The sequence below is a fragment of the Pipra filicauda genome, unplaced genomic scaffold (genome assembly GCF_003945595.2).
Source record: "Pipra filicauda isolate LSUMZ 115617 unplaced genomic scaffold, ASM394559v2 scaffold190_size1978887_pilon, whole genome shotgun sequence".
Taxonomy (NCBI): Eukaryota; Metazoa; Chordata; class Aves; order Passeriformes; family Pipridae; genus Pipra; species Pipra filicauda.
In genome coordinates this window covers 1959522-1978785 of record NW_024104299.1, presented here as the reverse complement: position 1 = coordinate 1978785, position 19264 = coordinate 1959522, and the positions used below count along the sequence as shown (strand labels likewise).

At 35.9% G+C, this 19264-nt stretch overlaps 1 protein-coding gene across 1 annotated transcript in view; it reads right to left on the bottom strand.

The window, feature by feature from the left end:
* Nucleotides 1-3265: 3265 nt before the first annotated feature.
* The window catches only part of MYOF (myoferlin), a 68366-nt gene continuing 52367 nt past the window's right edge, over nt 3266-19264 (bottom strand). The window contains exons 41-57 of the mRNA XM_027743158.2: nt 18906-18982; nt 15278-15289; nt 13897-13995; nt 13218-13343; nt 12312-12467; nt 12109-12200; nt 10586-10756; nt 9913-10061; nt 9555-9694; nt 8513-8601; nt 8335-8430; nt 7615-7756; nt 7196-7295; nt 6053-6246; nt 4970-5079; nt 4476-4623; nt 3266-4034 (exon numbers count right to left, since the gene is read on the bottom strand). Coding sequence (XP_027598959.1) covers nt 3999-4034; nt 4476-4623; nt 4970-5079; nt 6053-6246; nt 7196-7295; nt 7615-7756; nt 8335-8430; nt 8513-8601; nt 9555-9694; nt 9913-10061; nt 10586-10756; nt 12109-12200; nt 12312-12467; nt 13218-13343; nt 13897-13995; nt 15278-15289; nt 18906-18982 — 1937 coding nt within the window. The 3' untranslated portion in view covers nt 3266-3998. The remainder of the gene's footprint in view (nt 4035-4475; nt 4624-4969; nt 5080-6052; nt 6247-7195; nt 7296-7614; nt 7757-8334; nt 8431-8512; nt 8602-9554; nt 9695-9912; nt 10062-10585; nt 10757-12108; nt 12201-12311; nt 12468-13217; nt 13344-13896; nt 13996-15277; nt 15290-18905; nt 18983-19264) is intronic.

The window sequence follows — 19264 nt, the reverse complement described above, 5'->3', positions numbered from 1 at the left end:
AAACTCTCCAGTCACTCCTAGTTTTGCATCTTTTCCTTTCTGGAAGTGTGTGTGCCTTCTTACAGCTGAGCAGTTTGGCACTGAATCTGCATCATGACCAAAAGCTTCAATATCTCCAAAGGCCTTGGCTGATAGGTTGTGCAGTACTTGTGTCTCCTTTTGTTTTACCATATTTTCTTATCAATGACAGGAATTACACAGTAGACTGGAAGTACAGGTTCAGTTCACTTCTCTACCTGAAAGGTTTAAACCAAAATCTGCTCTCTGGTTGAACCTGCCAGGCTGTTACTGGTGCGCTGTGCTGGGCTCACTTTCTTGCACTGCTGTTTTGGTGGCAGCACTGTTGCTGTTGCAGAAGGGAATGGAAGGGAAGTGATTTGGTTGCAGATCCCTGGTGGACGCTGGCACCCTGCTGCAACCCTGAGCTGTGAGGTGTAAGGCATGCATGTAAGACATGTAGGCTCATTGTCTATCACTGACCATCTCTAGGAATTCAGCTAGCACCTCTCTCTTCTGTGCTGACACTTCAGGATCCCTCTGAGGTGGCTGGCAGTCACACCAGCTCTGTTCAGGGTGTACCTCCTGCTGTGTTCAAAATGCCCCAGTGCTTTTTGCTGCAAGTCCTTGGTGTTGTAGGTCTGGGAAAGGAACAGAGTGGCCTTGGAGTCTTTCATAAGCAATTATAATGCACGCAGAGTTTTTTACAGGCTTCAGGGAATTATTTTTTTTTCTCTGTGGTGTTCTGCATCCTGCACTTGTGAACGGATTTAGTCTCTTAGCCACAGTAAAGGTTACAAGGGAGACAAATTTTTCCAAGTGTAGTTTTGTGATCAGAGCATGGTCAGATTCAACAGACATAATGCGTATTTCCATTTGATTTTTCATATGAATTTTTAAAGAAACTGATAGTTTTCTGTTAGAGAATTGTCTTTCTAATTCAGATCCCTGTCTGTACATGTGACAGCCTGTAGAGCTCTGAGCAATGGCAAGTACTCTGTACAAAGCCGTGAAGTATTTTATAGCTGAGTAGCATCGACACAAGATTCAGCACCAAATAATGCCATTTCACTCTTTGGTACTGCTTTCAAGTTGCTACATAGATACTTAGGTATCTAGGGGCAGGGAGTGGATACAACAGCATTAAAGTCAGTAGGGACCAGGCTTGGAGTCGCTTTCTTTGTATACAATAGGTGGGTTCCAAAGGTGCTTACACCTGTGTTTTTCTAATACAGTTAGAAGTAATGGACTTCATGGATTTTTTTCCTTAATTATTAAATGTATCTTGTTGTTCATCTCGTTATGTGAGATGTGTTTAGGATAGGAATAAAACAGAAGTACTGCAAGGCCTTTGAGAACACATGAGACTTGGGATGTCATCTTGTGGTTGTTCAAAGAAATGCAAGAACAGCTTGTAAGCATGGCTGAGTTTACTAGCTCTTCACTTTACACGGAGCTGGTATAGGTGCAAATTTTTCTTCTTGACTGACAGTCACCCCAGTGACTGTAGTCAGGGTTTGGGGTGACTACAGCAAGCAACTGATAGGAAGTCACATGCTACTTGGATACCTGAATGCACCAAAGAGTGCACTGGGGTTCAAACCTATGTGATGGCAGAAGCAGAAGGACTCTGACATATTGCTGCTGGTCATCCTTTTTTTTTTTTTTTTTCATTAAAAGCACTTTCAGTTTAGCTTTAGCCTTTCCCTGGCTGTTCCAGCTGGCTAGCAAAACAAATCCATAGGAGGAGGAATTCCTGGGGTTAAGTAATTTCCTGTAATAAGGAAGAGTGATACCAGGCACATCCACATTCTGCCCTCTTTTCTGTGGCCTTACAGACCATTTGTCTCAGTTGCTGGTAACTGGAGTGGTTCAGTGCTGGCCTGGCCAAAGGGAACATCCCAGTTCATCAGTGCACTGCAAGAGCAGTTGCCTACATGCGGCTAAATCTTTAGTAACTGTTCCAACTAGGCAAAACCTCTTGCATGTTGGAGTCATGCACAGCAGCTGCAACAGGAATTACAGATTTGACTAGCACTGTATGTAAATATGAATGATCATATTTTCTTCCTTGTGAACACGTGTAGTCTTTTGTTTGTTACTGGAGCAGGCTGGCAGACAGAATGGCTTCTCAGACTTTTCAGTTATGTTTTTAATAGCACTACCTAATTGTAGTGAAACGATCAAGCCTATGCTTGCTTGGACAAAAAGGCATGTGGAAGAGGGTGAACTCAACTCAGAAGGGCAGTATCTACCACCTTCCAAATGTTCTGTGAACAGGGATCTCTGCTCCATGCTCTTTGAAGTTAAATGCTTTGTAATTACAACCCTTACAAGCAACACACTTTCTTGTCTTACATGAAAATAAGATTGCTGTGATTTTGACCATTTGTCAGATTTATGGCATTGATTGAGACTGATTTTAATAGTGGATGATCAAACATTAGCTCATGCAAATTGCTGGTTATTTCCGGAGTGCTATTTCATCATTAGTGGAGGGACAATCCATCTGGATGGTGATTAGTTCCAGCTCAGGTCTTGTTCATCAGTCAAGATCCTTGAGAGTTTCTTAACAACTAAAAAATAAGAGTGGTGTCATGTTTTTGACAGGATGACTGCTACTTGCTCCACTCTAGCCAATGGAACTTCACATTCTGGAAATTATTTTACTTAATAACTTTACTCTAGCTTCTTCAACAGGCTAAGGTCTGTATAATTTATTATTTTACTTGACAACATGCTTATGTTACAGTACTGTGTGTTAAGTGCATCATTAAATACGACAGAGGTTTTTCAAGACTAATTAATTCTTGCAGTTATTTTTGCCATCTTTTTAAAGACAGGTGAAGTTTTTATCCAGTTAAGAGTGTGACAATCGTACGAAATGCTGATTTCAGGTTCTGCTGCAGATTTCCTACATTTCAAGGACTAGAGGATGTCCAGAGATGCTTCTGCTTCAGCCTTCCGTAAAATTAAGGTGGAATCACAGATTGTGACCTGATTTTTAGTGCAGATTATATTTTACTCTGCTTTGAGAGAGGAGACTGAGGCAAAATGAGATACTATTAATGTGCAAATCAGATTTCAAACAAGGGTTCAATCTGGGTTGTGTATACTCTTGTGTTTTGATTCAAGATCATCTCTAAATACAAGGAGAACAGTGAAACCATTCAACAGATTTAATTTCTTTATTAATTTCCTAATTAATGAATAAATTAACTTGAACTTTGTGCAGAGGTATTTCCTTCTTCCTCACTGTGTAGATAACAGTAATATATGTTAGACTCCAGGCCTGTGGCACTACATCCTCTGATAGATGCTACACAATTCCTAATACTTTGTAGTTTTGTAACTGATGAAGAAAACTGGAAACTTGAATTTGACTTGTGGATAACTTTATTTAAAATATGTAAATTATAGTAAATAAAGTGTATATTATTTATTTCTATGCACATGAAGTTAACAAGATACACATATAGTGTTGTCAAATCTACAGAGTAGTAACTAAGAATTTTAAGCAGCATGATGCTGAAAACTTTTCTAGAAGCAATGTCTGACCCTTTGATTGCACTGTAATATTTCTTTGGTACAGATAATTATACGTAGTGGTTGTTTTTCTTTTAGTTAAAATGCAAGGAAATGAAAGGAATTCTCAAAAGAGAGTATCCATTAAAAAACAGAGACAGCAACAGCAGGCAGCCTCCTGAGGGACTTTTGTGAAAAATCCAGTTTAAAAGCAAAGAAGTCAGAACTTCACCACTTGTAGATATCACTGAAGTAAAAAAATGTCCATGAAATGTAAGGGGGGGGATTCTTCTTTGGTTCTTAAAAAACATCTTTCATGACCTCTTGAATCTTGGCTAATCCTATTGAAAGTCTTTATTATCTATTTTACAGTTCTAAATACAAGCAGGTACAAAGGATGGAGGAGCTTGATTTTGGTCCACAGCCTGAGGTGAAAACTCAGTACTATTTAAAAAGATGAGGTAAAAAACTCTTCTTTAAATTGGTTTCACGATCTTCATTGACAAATAATTCTGCGGGAGGAAGAGGGAAGGAACAAGAGAGGTAAAATGATGTACATAAAATACTTCAGTTTAGTTTTGAAAAAGACATTTAAGATATTAAAATGGATCAAAATGTATTTCAGTTAAAATACAGTAAAAATGAGCAATTTTTTTCAGACTAACGCAGACTGAAATCTAGACTCTAGACCAACTATTAACTAGTTTAATTGTGTAGGTTATTAAATCTTCTAAAGCACTCACTTGCTCTGTCGTTAGTTAATGGGGTACTCTTAACCTAAACTTTGTTTCTCAATAAAAATCAGCTGAATTTTTTTATAGCTATAAGCACATATCTCCTGCTAAAACAGAGTTGAGAGACTCCCATCTGAGTAAGGAGTGCATCCTGCTGATGACTCCTGTCTGAAGTAGCTTCAAACCACAGCTGGAGAACAAACATTTAATAATTCTTACCGGCAGTGAATAGAGGAGCACTGCTGCAAACAAGAGTAGAATCAGTAAGATGATAAGGCCGATAAAGAGCCATTTAAACCTGCGCCACACAATAAATTTCATTGTCTTGCAGGGATTTGTAAACCAGAGGAAGGAAGTATCTGGTCGGCTGCATTTTAAAAGAAACAAGTATTATTTATACTATAAAAACAGGAAATACTTATCATGAGATTGTGACACATTACAACACATGGTTTGGAGGCTGAAGAAATCAGACAATTTTGTAATGCAAGATAGCAGCTCCAGTAAACATGTGCCATTAATACTGAAACCACCTTGCATTTTATCTTAATGAGGATAAAAGAAGGAAACAAGAAACAAGACTGGCTTTTACAAATAAAGTTTTGCAAAGGATAACTGACGTCTAATAGATTGCTACATGTAGATTTTGTCAAGAACATCATAGTAGCTAGATATTGGATATTTCTAACACTATTGTGAGAAAACTATCTTACTTTGGTAGATCTAGTTTGGGGTTCATGTTGGGTTCATCTCTTCCTTTACCAGCTGGCCTTTCTTCAGCTTCTTTTTCATTGACAACTTCCAGTGTCATTTCAACTTTGCCCTTCAGAAAAAAGGTGACACGAGACAAGGATCTTATTGAAACAGCACTAATAGGACTTGCTTGGCACTTATACAGCAGTACTTACAGTTTGGGATCAGCTCATTATGTGCACCTGTGTGTTTCCCATTTCCTTCTCAAAATATACTGATTTCTGTACTATGACAGTGTCACAACACAGTATCAGGGAATGACACATAGAAAAAAACAAATCACTGTACATAAAATTGTTCTGTTAATTCATCTATACTTCTGCCTAAAGCTATAATTTTTTTTTTTCAATTTAGCAAAACAAAACCAGTTCTTTCAAGAGCAACCCAAGGACTGCGTACTTTCCAAATGACCAAGCATCTAATTTTTCATATTGCTTTGGCTGGTAGGTGTTTCTGAAAATTTTTCCTCATTTATTAAATTCCAGTAATAAAAGTTTAAAGGCAAAAACATTAGAAAGAAGAAGCAGACACACTTGAAAGGCTTAATATTCTACAAATGATAAATATATATTTATATTCTTCACAGAATAGATTAAAATGCTTTAGGTCTTCTGAATGCATTCATAATCACAAAGCTAATCTGGGTTCTCAGTACAGAAATTTTATTTGGTGTTTACAAAAAATCCTTTGGATTTAAACTTTAAATTCTTCCTGACGTCCTCCCCCGGAGCTGCTTGAGACTATGCATTCATTCACACAATAACTTAATTGGCTGCTTTTTGGTGAGATAACATGACTCAACCTGGCACCACAGTCTTTCAAGCAGGGCTAAAACCAAACTAAATAAATTAAATATTAAGCTCACACTTTAAAACAAAAAATCGTTGCTGGACCAGATTCCTGAACTTGTGCACGAATTGTTCTACTTACCCCTCCTCTGTCCAACCACTGAAAGATAATGGCTAAGTGAGAGACTCTTTACAGTCTTCCTTTGTAACTTGTGAGCATGTTTTAAGTACTTTTTAAAGAAGTAACAATCATACCGCTAAAATACGGGAGCCATCCTTTTCAACGTAACATGGCCACCATCCTTTCATGGATTTCTGTTCAAAGAGAGAGGCAGTCCTGGGAGCTTTCTGAGAACTGTCTGCCTTGTATTCCGGAATCATGTCTATATCACACTTTTCTGGAACCTTTGCTGGAATGATTGTTTTATGTAAATCAAGTTCCACAAAGCCTAGGAGGTGGATAAAGAAACAAACACTGCATAAGACAACTTATCATCCAGCACAGTGGTTCAGCATCAACCTTTTCTATCTCTGAACATGTTACATAGGAAAGACAATCAACAGACACATTACATTCTTGTTTGTCTGAGGATGTTGCGAGGCAGGGAAGTGGGACACATCAGGCTGTGTTTAAACCCATCTTGCTGGTGTTGATAAATTGGATTTAGCAAGATCACCTCCTCCTTCTTTAATGTAAGATCAAATGCATTTTTCTACTTACCCCTTATCTACTGATTCTTAATAAATCTATTGATTTTTAATAGAGGATTTTTCCCCCACACACTTAAACAGAAGATACCCAAATACAGCAATGTAATATGTAATTCCTAATAGTTAAGTGCATGATTTAGGTACCTTTACCGACAGTTTTAAATCAACTACTTGTTTTCAGTTTTTGAGGCCTATATGGTTTGTATATAAGCTAAAGACTTCGGAGCTGTCTTAATACAGGGCAGAGAATCTTCTGCAGAGCAATATGTCTAGAAAAGGTAGGGATTAATAACACTGTGAAATAGATTGCTTAAACCTAAATAACAGCATTATGTCAACACTCTTACTTTGAACCGAAGTAACCTTGTTTAAGTAATTTTAATTAAAGAAAGAAGCAAAGCAAAATTTCATGCACATTATAATTTCATGCACTTTGTGAGAGGGCTTACCTGAATGAAAAATATCTTGATTCACCTCAAGTAGGCCTTTACTGAGTGAATATTCACTCATTCATTCATGATCACAAGTAAGCCTGTACTGTGAGGGAAACCAGGAGTTTCCCAGGATTTGCATGCTCAGTTTCTCACTCTGTAAACACAGTCCTTATGTCCTTATGTGATAATTTAATATCATTCATTTTTATATCTTTCTTTGAGACAACAGTAATTATTTTATTAGAAACCTTACCCAGATAGTCATCCAAGGAGAATTTGTCATTATCCCATATTTGAATGATCAGTTTGGGTGGGATTCTGAATTCTGTCTTGTCAAGACTCCAAAAATGTTCCTAAAATTTTAAAAAACAAAACCCAAGCACCTTTAAAAATTACTTATGAAAATTCAAAGCTGTGGTCAGTTAGTACCTGTAAATTCTGGGTTTGGTGGAAGTATTAAGGATTTGGTCTTGCTCTTGCTCTTGCTAAAAAGACTGCTGTTGTTGCCAGTGTGTTGTTCCTGGCCTAAAGGCAAAACTATATCTGGTCACAATAGCAGCTTGAGAAAAGTATGCAGAACTGAGCCAAACTGTCTCTTTCAATATGTAGGTACAAAATGATCAGACTAATTACAATCTGTGTTCTAAGTATTGAAATCTTTAGAATACTTACTTTTTTGGAAACTACACAGAGTTGCTCTGCTGGGAGGTAGTCAAAAGGAAAAACAAATCTCCAGTTAAAGTTGCCTTCACCATCCAATGATCGGTAGTGAACATCAGTTTTCTGCTTATTTTCTTCATTACCAGGCATCCATCTGGAAATACAGAGAGAAGTGTCTGGTGTTTGCAGTGGGACTACAGTGGTGCTTGTTTGTACAGTAACTGTGTCAGCAAGGGGTTGCAAACAAGCTGTCTGAGTTGCTCACAGAGGGCTGCAGAGTTTTTCACGCCCTTTCTCAGTTTGGTTCCAATTTGGCACTGTAAATAGGAACATCTGAACTGAATTTCTCATCTGCTAAGACCAGTTTTGTATCAGCAGCGAGTTGCTGAGTTCTTTCTTAGGAAAAATTAAATCAACAGCCTAGTAGTATATTTCTCTGATTTCTACTGAATTTTTTACATTAAGATTAGGGAACATAAAAATGAAGAACCCAGGTTATGTAGCACCAAATCCAACTCACTACCTTTTTAGTTGCTGCCCACCTCAAGAGATGAAATTCTGGGATCTTTCACCACAAATTAACTGGTCATGCTTTATCTCATAATACTTCTGTACTTCTCTGAAGTTAGCATTTGACTTGGCTGAACTAAATAATCCTTGGAACCTACGGTCGAGGATATTCTGAATGTTACTCATTTGTAAGCAAGTGTTAACATAACAGAGTGTTCCTACCCTTTCACATAAATGTCACTCATTTCTTCCCCTGTGATGCTCTTTTCATCCAGGAGGACATCTTTGGTGTTCCAGACAATCACCCGCAAGATATACCTAAGAGAGATGTTTGAGGAAAGAGAATTGAATTGCCTCTGTCAGGGCTGCCAGATGGTATGGAATATATAGGGATACTCACTTCTTGGCTTTTCGGGGAGTGATGTTGAACGGAGGGCCTGGTGGTCCTAAGCTTTTTGGGAAAACATCAACCCACATCTGGAGCTTTCCCTGTAGCAGTGGAGAAGATGAATGAGGGAGTGTTTGCTGCATACAGGTTTGTCAGTGTAGTTCTATGGAACTGCTTATTGGCACACTCAGTACTAATTTTAGTGACCTACCTCATGCTACCAATGTCAGAACTTCTACAGACTTCAGAGCAAGCTCAATCCCTCACGTTTTAGAATTTTCTTCAAATGAACAATGCCAAGAGTTCAGAAGATGGTAGGGACATTAAGTCCTAGTGAATCAGTGCAAGCTAGGTGCCTAAATAGTTCTCACTGTTCTTTCAGAGGTGGTATTCAGCCCAGTGTCATACAGGTGATAGTTTGCAGGTGGTGGCCTACCCTGTGTAAGTGATCAGTCCCCTTAACTACATTCTGAAGTAAGGCATCCACTGTAGATTTTACACTCTATTTCAAATGCAAGCCCTTTTATTTTTCAGAGAAGTTTTCTGGTTTCTGCAAAAACTTTCTTAAAAAAACCCCAACCACTGGTGAGTCAGACAATGCCAGAAAACTAATGTTAACCTTTGTTCCTCTCTAGCAGAGATGTCCAAAATAAGACTTCATGTTTAAACTTGCATCTCTGAACCTTGTAGAGAATTGGCAAGTTTGGTCTCATTTGCTGAATGCAGCTAGAAAGCTCTTGAGCCAGGCCATCTCCTTTATTTTTGGTGAGGTATAAATACATATTCCAATTTATTTCAGTAACAAAGTTATAATGAAATCTTTCCTAATTTCCACTCTGTCAGCGTTTAAGATGTCACTTGGAGGTCTTAATGGCAAAACATAACTGTCTTTTGTTATGTTTCTAGACTAATCTGCTTTAGATTTTCAGCCAAGTAGTAACAGTTTGTAGCCCTGCTCCCCCTGAGTGATACCACTCTATTGACAACATAATATAAATTTCAGAATGCTCCATTTCTGCATTCGAGAAACCATAAGTAAGCCTGTTTACAGTACCTGGGAGATGTTGGGCTGGAAGGTGCTATATAAGGTCCTTGTCTCCACATGTTCAGGTACCAATCCCTGTGTTCTGAGGATATGAAGGGCTAGCCGCTCTTCACCTGGGCCAAGATGCTGATGCAGAACTTTGTTAGCTTCTGAAATAAAGGAAATCAGAAAAGAACAGGGACTCACGAACCAGGATTTGCATTTGAACTTTAAAATTAAAACCAGATATTTAAAACTGAGCAGAAAAATATGTTCAAATTTGAAAACACCAAAGATTTTTTCTAATATTCCATAAATACTTGAAAAGTTTTGTATTTGTATCAATACGAATTTAAGACAGAAATATTAAATAAGTGAACAAACTCACCAGCTTCCTCCAAAGTATAGTCTTGTCCCCCATAGTTAATTTTTCTACCATTGTTAGAGACCACAGGAGGAGCATAGCCTTTAAATCTGGCTACATTTTGCAATAACTCGGTAGGTTTTAGTTGATCACGCCAGTTATTCACACCTGAACTTTTAGGAAAGCAAAAGAAACACATCTGAAAATTATTCACTATGCAGGGTATTTACATAACACATAAAATGTGTTTATTAAACTAATGCAGAAAGGACAGCACTAAACAGAGGCCACTTGAGTTTGATACAGTGACATAATTTTGTATCAGCTCAATTACCTTCCAAGATAGAGTGCTTTTTTCTTTATAAACCAAAATAATTTACACTAATAGATGCTTTCTTATTTATTTCCATGAGTACATCAGAAAATACTGTTAAGTGTGAGTTCCCTGGACAGAAATAACACACATTGCTGTATTAACAGAATATTAAAATGTTTGACATCATGGTTTTCATTCAAGGCTCTTCTGAAGACTTTACAGCTTCATTTGGAATTCAGACGACAGAATGAGCACAACAAATATCCATGAGAAGCCATAGCATTGTTTTTTAACCATAGAATTAAGATGAAGCCCAGATTTTTTCAGAGACTGGGTACTTGATCTTACAGATAAAAATTTTCAATAGACAAAATTACTTACATCCAATACTGCTGTGGGATGCCACAGTGAGATCCATAACGAGAAAGGAATCTGTTCTCAAGATCAATTATGGTTTCACCCACTTTTTCATCACGAGTCAATGTGTCATAGTCATAGACTGAAATTTTCAGATCCTTTTCCTGAGGCAAGAAGCAGCTGAGTTCATACATTCTAAAAATAAAAATACTCAGTTAAGGTTATTGCTCTTTTAAACAATGTTTCTTATTTTTAATATTAAAATAAACCAACTAAAAAAGCACTTATTCTTTTATTTTTGAGCAATAACCTTTATGAGATATTAAAGGGATGCTTCCAATGCTGATAAATCTAGCAGTAATTTCCATTCATGCTCCAATTTCTATTTGTACTTATTAATAATTTCATTTGTACTCCTCTGGATATTCCTTTCTGCACAATGTATTACTTAGATGTTTTCTGTGTAGCAGCTTGAATTGGGACTGAGAAAGAAACTGGTGTGGCTCTACCAGCCACTCTGTAAAAAAATATGGTTGTTCAATCCATTGTTTCTCTATGATTAGAAACTTCTAATTTTTTTAACCACAAATGCAGTAGGATCCTTAAAAACTACAGTCCAAATGATAAGCTGCTATGACTAGAAGAGATTATTCTGTCATCTAGCTGTCCTACATTAAACAACTGTAGAGTTTTCTCAAAATTAATTCTCTGAATTTAAAGAGTTGCAGCCTTGTGGTTTCTACTACTCCTGAATCCATTAGCATTTAGGTAGAGTATTCCATGGTTAATTATTCTCTGCATCTCTTTTGTTTGTTTGTTTTATTTCTAGTCAAACTTTTAAACCTTGACTTCCAGAATAATTCTGCAAAAACTTGGAATGTTGAAGGTACTCTGTATCTGTAATCAAATCTCTTTGCTGTCTATTTCTTTGTATAGTCTAAACAAATGAAATCCTGTAGTGCATCACTGCAAAGTTTGCTTTCTGAATGCTCTGTGATCCTTCCAGTCCTCCTCTCCAAACTTCCTAATTTACCAAAATCCTCCTCTAACTCTCGACACCAAACCAGACCCAGAATTCCATTAGTAATTATAAAAATGAAGGAACCTCTTAATTCCTAATAAGTAGTTTTAATTCACATAGTTCAATGATATCATTAGCCTTTGATGGAAAGACCAGTGTGCTTGGGAATGAAGGTTAAGCTGATCACTTGTTGTGACATCCAAGTAGTTTTCAGAGTTAAAACTTTTTCCATATTCTATAAGCATATTTTGTTATTCTTATATGCATAACACAGGGTAGTTTTAAGATAAAGACATTCTTTGACTTTGTGCAATTTACCCATGTGATACAGAAATTCGACAGCCTAACCAAACTTCTATGTTGTCCAACGATATCAAAGGGAAATACCTTATGCAATTTTACTCATAATTAACTGTCAGTATACAACCATGAATAGAGCATTGGATATTTCAAATAATGGTTTATCTTAAAAAATAAAAACACATTTTAAAATACAGTAAATTGAAAACACAAAAAAGTTCGTTACCTGCCAAAAATTGGGTTGAGAGTATTAGGCACATAATTATCTCTGTCTTCAATTACTTTTTTACTTAGAGATATTTTTATATAAGGATCACACTATTAAAAATAAGAAAAAAATATTGTTAAGGAATATTTATGAAGACTAACTTTATTTAAAATATACTACACCAATTAGCTTGCAAACATTCCAAAAGCAAAAAGTCTCACCAGCCCGTTATTATCCTGGGGTTGAAGCTGCAGAGCTCGAACAATATAAATTCTCACAATGCACTCCTGAGGCCCACTGTCTGGCAGCTCCCGGAACTGGCGGGGAGGAGCTGGAATAGTGGGATCGTCAGGCAATGCATAGATTTTAAAGGATCCCTACAAAGTAATATAAAGGCTCAGTCAAGATAAATGTAGAAAAGTCACTCAGATAGGTTTGTTTTTTCTTATTTATCCTACACATACACACTCTGGTTTAATTAGGAATAGCAATATTATGGCCTGATCCACAGTCACTTGGAAGTCTTTTGTTTTACTTTAACGTGTTCTGGGTAATGAGACTTACTAAAAAGGCAAGGTTATACCCTTTGGCAATTTAAATTAATTCAGATAGTTTTATGTCAACACAATTACTCAGTTTGCTCCAGCTGAGAACACGTAACAAATATCTTGTATTTGTTTCCCTCTCCAAAAGCATCATTTAAGGTTCGGTTTGGTTTTTCTACGTTAGCATTATTTTAATCTATATAAGTCATAGAGACACAGAAATAGTAGAAAATACCTTTTCCAAATTCATTCTAAAAACGAATTTCTTTGCTCAGAATGCCTGCAGGTGAAACTTCAGTCTGTTCAAGAGGTTATCTGGGAAGGTTCTGTCCCACACGTACCAGGGAAGATTACATTAGTAGGAATGATACTTATTTTAGATTAACATGTATCACGTGTATTGTGAGCAATGCATAGTTGTACCTTCCTTGACACAGAAGGGTCTGTACCTAAGTAGTTACAAGCATCTTTTGCCCCTATTGATGCACACATCCATATTTCAGCTTGCATGTAGACCTACTTCAATGATAACCACTTAGACTGCAACTAGCATTTGGTTATTGCCCACCATTTGAAATTTACCTTGAACTCTCCAACCACTGATGGATCGTCATTGTCCTCAGATTTGCCTCTGTATAGTTTAAATGTATCACAGAAGTCTGTTAAGTTATTAAATTCAGGTACTTTTTCCAATTCACAGTCATACACCTTAAAAAAAGGAAAAGTAAAATGAAAACAATGCAGTTTAGAAATCATAATTTTTATATCAAAGTGGAAGCAAATGCAATGTTTGGAGATGTGACCAAGCTTCAGTTAGGCCTTGTTAAAAACAGAGTAAGTATCATGCCATAAGCTTATTTTTACTTTCTTCATTATGTGTATTAGATGAGAAATAAAAGTGACTTCAAATTTTAACCAACAAACAGTAAAAGTACTGATCCTCTGTGCTCATACTTTATCAATGTGTATGTTTATTTGGGATCTGCCTGGCACCCAAAGAAGTCAAGAGTAAAATCCCCTTTGACTGAAGGTAATATTAAACTCTTGATACATCTCCTAATAAGTGTATTTAAGTAGAAGAGAAGCCAAGATATCTTCTTAATATTTTCATTTCACCACATGAATTAGTAATGAACCTTTACAGGAAATCAGGTATAGTTAAATTTTGAAGAGCATTTAAAATAACAGAGGGCACAGCTCTGATCAGGTCTTGGGCCTATAAACTCTGAGATACATTAATTTATTTTATCCTGAGCAATACCTTTAAAGTGTCATATCCTTTTTTAATATACTGTCCACATTTTTCATGTTCTCCTATTGAAGCATAAAATTTGCTCCACCAATCAACAATTTCTTCCTCCTTAAAGAAAAGTAAAAAAAAGACTTTTTTATTAGAAGATAAATCCTCTTTTATATCATGCTGCACAGCAGAAAAAACGAACAATTAAGCATCATAAAAGATAATATACTCTAAAACTTATTATCAGTTAGGTAATATTAAATGTTCATCTGAAAGAGAATTAGAATGTAATTAATTATTAAGGCTAAAAAAATGGAATGTGTCTTACCCAGGTTGAGGTATCTAGTCTGTAATCCAGCTGTGTTGATAGTCAACAGCCAGCCACCTCCGAGCATGTGATTAGTTACTGGTATCTAGATACCTATCTCAAAGCACTACTGATTGTGGGAGGTGTGTGTATTTCTCTCCTCCACCTTCTGGCAGGGCAGTACAGCCCAACCACCTGAGTTCTAAACTACTGGAGTCAGAGGATGTGCAGGTACACTTTGCTGGTGCAGTCATTGGTTCAGCTGGTAAGGAACAGCACCATCACACCTGGTATTCGTTACGGGGACTGTGTGACTGTGAGAACTACAGTGAACATGCTCAAACTCTCCCGAGGGATAAACGTGCTAGTTGCTTCCAACATTCCTAGTTATTTCAAAACCACTGCCATATAATAAAACTGGGACAGACCTGTAACTGCTCTAACCATACATCATTCCCTTAAAACCAGTGGAGACTGCCTGCATCATAACAGTCTTGCAGTTGCAGATCTACCTTAATGTTTACTGAGTGCAGCTGAAAAGGAGTAGTGAGTCTTGCCTCCTAAAAAATAGTACTTCAATAAGCCTCATGACACCCTAGGTGCTAGCAATCTATAAATTTCCACTAATACAGTATTTATTTAAGTCTGATAGTCACTGTGTTTAAGAGAGTGCTATTTTCTGTATTCGTAAGGGTTGCATAATATAATTATATACCCCTGAAAACATACTTCCATTGGTAATGAATAGCATTCATTCACTGTGTAAATTCAATTTTTTTTAAGACTCTATGGATTTAAAGAGAACCTTAAATTATTATACAGATCATTAAAGGTGATGGTTTGTTTGGTTTTTTGGTTTTGTTATTTGTTTTTATTTTTTTTTTTTATATATAGGGCTTCTTATTTTAGTCTTTCATATTTCTCCCAAATTTACCACATCACAAGTTCACTGTAGGTTTTACACCAAATATTTTCAGAGATTACTGTTCTCACCTACATGCTTAAAATGCTAATTTAGAGGCAATATTGATATACTGATTTGCAACTGGATATCTCATTTACAAGAAAGCAATGTGTAAAAGTAGTATACGTTACCTTCTCTGTAAGCTGCTCATGAGGATCAAGTCATAAAAAAAGAGCAAAATAGAAACAATGGTAAGGATATGATTTGTAGAATATTAGCAGTTAAACAAGCTTTAAAAGTTTGAGGTTTTATACACAGTATGTATGTGAAGTAAGTTACTAACAATAATTTAGAAATGTTTTTGAAGACTATTCAGACACCAAATGTTTAACTTGGATTTTTTTTTCTGCTGTCAATATGTTCTAGATATTAAGCTGGAGCACATACATATAAAATTTTTGAAAAGCAGATTTTACAGAGGACTGTAAAACATTATCACCCTGTGCTTTGTTCTTCACATAGCAAAGCAAAACTGAGAGAAGCTTGGTTTTTATTGTATCATTGTAGTGTTACAGTCTGGATTCTATTTATTGATTTCCACAGTAGCATCATTCTCTGCTTTCATCTGCGGTTGCACAAAGCACTGGGTCTGATTTATTTCAGATGAAAAATGTTTCTAAGAGCACTTACAAAACTGAACCTATTCCAAAGATTCTTTTCCAAACAAATTTCACATACGGAAGATTCAAGTGGGGTTTTTTGCCTTTTTTCACTATTTACTTCTCTATAAAGTAATTTGCTAATGCTCAACATGAATTATAAGGTACAGTAACAACCAGTATATGTGTGTTTGTAGATCTATCCATATAAGTATAAAAACAATGTGCACAATCCAAAATGCTTCACCTGTTAAATCACAGATACCATAATTATGACCTGATAGTCCATTAAGAGCAAGCATCATGCGTCCCATTTGGAAGCCATGATTAACAAGTGTCATTTGTGCTAGTGTTTTTTATTATACCTTGTGTTTTCATTTAAAAGCATTAGCCATAATTTTTCGTGAAAAGCAGAAGAAATATGCAAAAACATTTTCTGAATACAAACCAAATGCATCAATAGGTCAGGACATCACTCTGGTATATCATACTCATTTACTCCCATTTCTCTAAGTAATTATCTTGCTGGGGTGTTCAGGTCTACCATATCTTACTAGTATTGCCTAACTTCAAATCAGAAACACAGCATCATTTTTTAAGGTTTGCATAGGACTGTCATTTTCTGAAGACAGCTGGAGTGATTTTTTTCTTGGAAATCATACTGTTAGCGATTTGCAAAACTTACAGGCAGAATTCATCAGATAATTTTGAATACTTTGCCATAGTTAAATTTCACTTTGTTTAAGCACTGGTTGGTAATGTTGACAATGTGAAGGATAACTTGCATAATTATGCAATAATAATTTAAACTCCTAATTTAAAGCCTTTTTCTACTGTGTAGAAGTCTTAATCTTTCATAATTTTGGAGCATAATTTTGGAAGAATTTAAATTAGAGTATATGTTTTGGGTTTGGGGGTTTTTTTTGCCTTGATATACCTTCAAATGTCTCTTCAAATAATGCAGTTGGTAGTTTTGGAAAGAAGAAATTAAGGAAAAAATAAAACTTTAAGACTTTTTTTAAAAATTCCCAAAGCAAAAAATAATCTTCAAGTTTTGGATATTATTCTTACTGAAAGTTGTAAGTAGGCTGTGCTTATGGAATGCCAAAACACAGAATAAAATGCCATATGATAAATTAGAGATTTTGGAGTGAGATATTCACATGAAAAAACAATGTGACAGGTACTATCCTTTTTAAAATGTATCTAGTGACTTTACTGTAGATTGTCACACATGATGTTTTCAGTGAACTATTAGCTTTTCGAACAATTTGGAATTATTGAAAAAAATTTCTATGATGCAGTGGATGCCTGGAAAAGTAAAAAGTTAGAATTTTACTTATCATAAAGTTATTTTATTTTCCACAAAGTAGACTTCTAGACAAAGTTTAAATATTAATAGTGTGGTTAAGTAATTCCTGCTGTGTTTCATGCTTTTACCACACAGATTCCAAGTAAGCTGAAACACAAAACAGGTTTTTAGTAGATCATACATATTTTATATGCATAGCAAGACTTTCAGAACAAGGATACCTTAATATCCATAACTAACCACACCAGACTTATGAGCATCATCTCCTCCAAAATCTATGGCAGAACTGCCAAGAGATGTACACCCTCATGACCCCACCACATTAATATTCTGGTCACCTGCATGCATTAGCTCGGTACATACATACATGCACTGTTGTTGGAGAAGCCATTTTGCTGAGTGCTGTTGACATACTGCTTAAACACTGGAAATTGGAATGTAATTGATGAAATTTTGGTGTCCTCAAAGTATTGTCTGCATAGCATTTATACTTCCCACAGTTGTACTTATTTCAATTGTTTTGAATTTTCGTTCCTCTAATATGGATGCTATCACTGTATCCAGAATTGTATTTGGCTTGGGTGATTTCAAACTAAAACAAATTGTGCTTCGCCTTATAAAAAATTTGAAATTTTCCCCTTATAGTTGAAACTACACAAATACAATCAATTTTGCCAGTGACTTTGAAGAGCTAAATCTTCTTTATTTTGTAAATATTTCTTCTTAAAAATTTTAAAGGAAATAATAATTCTCTGCACTTATATTAGAAGAGAAAACCTATTTCAGATAAAAGTTAGAGACTGTTCTAAGATAAATATTAAGGACAATTTACATGTATGATGACAAGAAACACAAGACCATGGTCTATGATATACTTAAATTAGTCTGAATATCATGACTTTAGGATACAGAAGAAGAAATGAAGAAAGAACAATGCAATCATTAATATATTCAAATAAGAGTGAAAGTTGAAAAATCTAAATTCAGTAGTATTTACTTTGGGACCTCTGCAGCAAAGTAAAATTTTCTGCATTTTCAAAAGTCAAAATTGTGGATTAAGAGCCTGCAAAATTACTATATATTAAAGGACATAACCTCTGTGCTTCCTTTAACAAAACAGGCCAATCAGAAATTAATGAAAACATCTTCTACGTAAGGGAAACATTTTACATTCCTAAGAGAACTGAAAATTTTTCCTTGAAAATGCACTGTCAGGAATTTGTTTTCACTAATGTTTCAACTCAAGAGTAAAATTCTGCAAGCTAAATTATTTTTTACCTGGCAAGTAAAACTGTATTGTGGTGGTCCCGAAAGAATCAGAGCAGTAAAGATATTCACAAGGCACAACAGAAAAGGAAAGAAGAGAAGTGTTAGTGCAGATAAAACTCAGCGGTATTGGGTTTGGATGACTTCAAGGTAAGAGAGACAAAGCCACGGCTGTGACAAAATGAACAGCTGAAGGTCTGCACCCACCAAAACACACACCTACTTCTAACTCCTTTATCTAGAACTGCTCAGTCTGTGCCAGATTAGGCTGCTCCAACCACATCACTGGGCAACTGCTAGTGTTCTATCATGTGCTTTCAGTAGCTTTGAACAAGTGAATTAATTCTTAAAACACTGGGTGAACCTTACCAAGCACAAAAATGCTATAGTTTGATGTTTACTATATGAAAACAAAGGTTACAATGATGAACATATTTCCTTTGCTTTTTTGTCACAAAGTGCCTTTGTTCCATCTGGCTTTCTAGAAGGTTGCATATGTTTCTGACAGTTTTGCTGTCTAGATAGTTTCTCAGAAATCACAGATCTGAAGAATAAAGTAAAGCATCAAATTTCAAAGATTACCTGAGCTGTTAGCAGTGGCTGTGTGTCTTCCATATCAATTACTGTATCCTGGCGAGGTGCAGCAGAGAGCAGACTAACTGTAAGCCAAAGGTTTTATTAAGGCAATATGGTGTTGGAAAAATATCTTACTAAACAGTTTCATCAGATTTGAAATCCAAACAGTCACAGAAGATGTAAAATAATTAATTCGTTATATGTTTGATACTCTAAAGAAAGCGATTAGTTGCCATTTTTTGCTAAAAAGCCACAATATATTTTTGCGCAGGACATGCAAACATTTCTCAAATATATAGACTTCTTTAAAAAAGAGTCAAACTTGGAAAAAATACAGAGGAAAATGTCAGGATTGTATTCAGAGC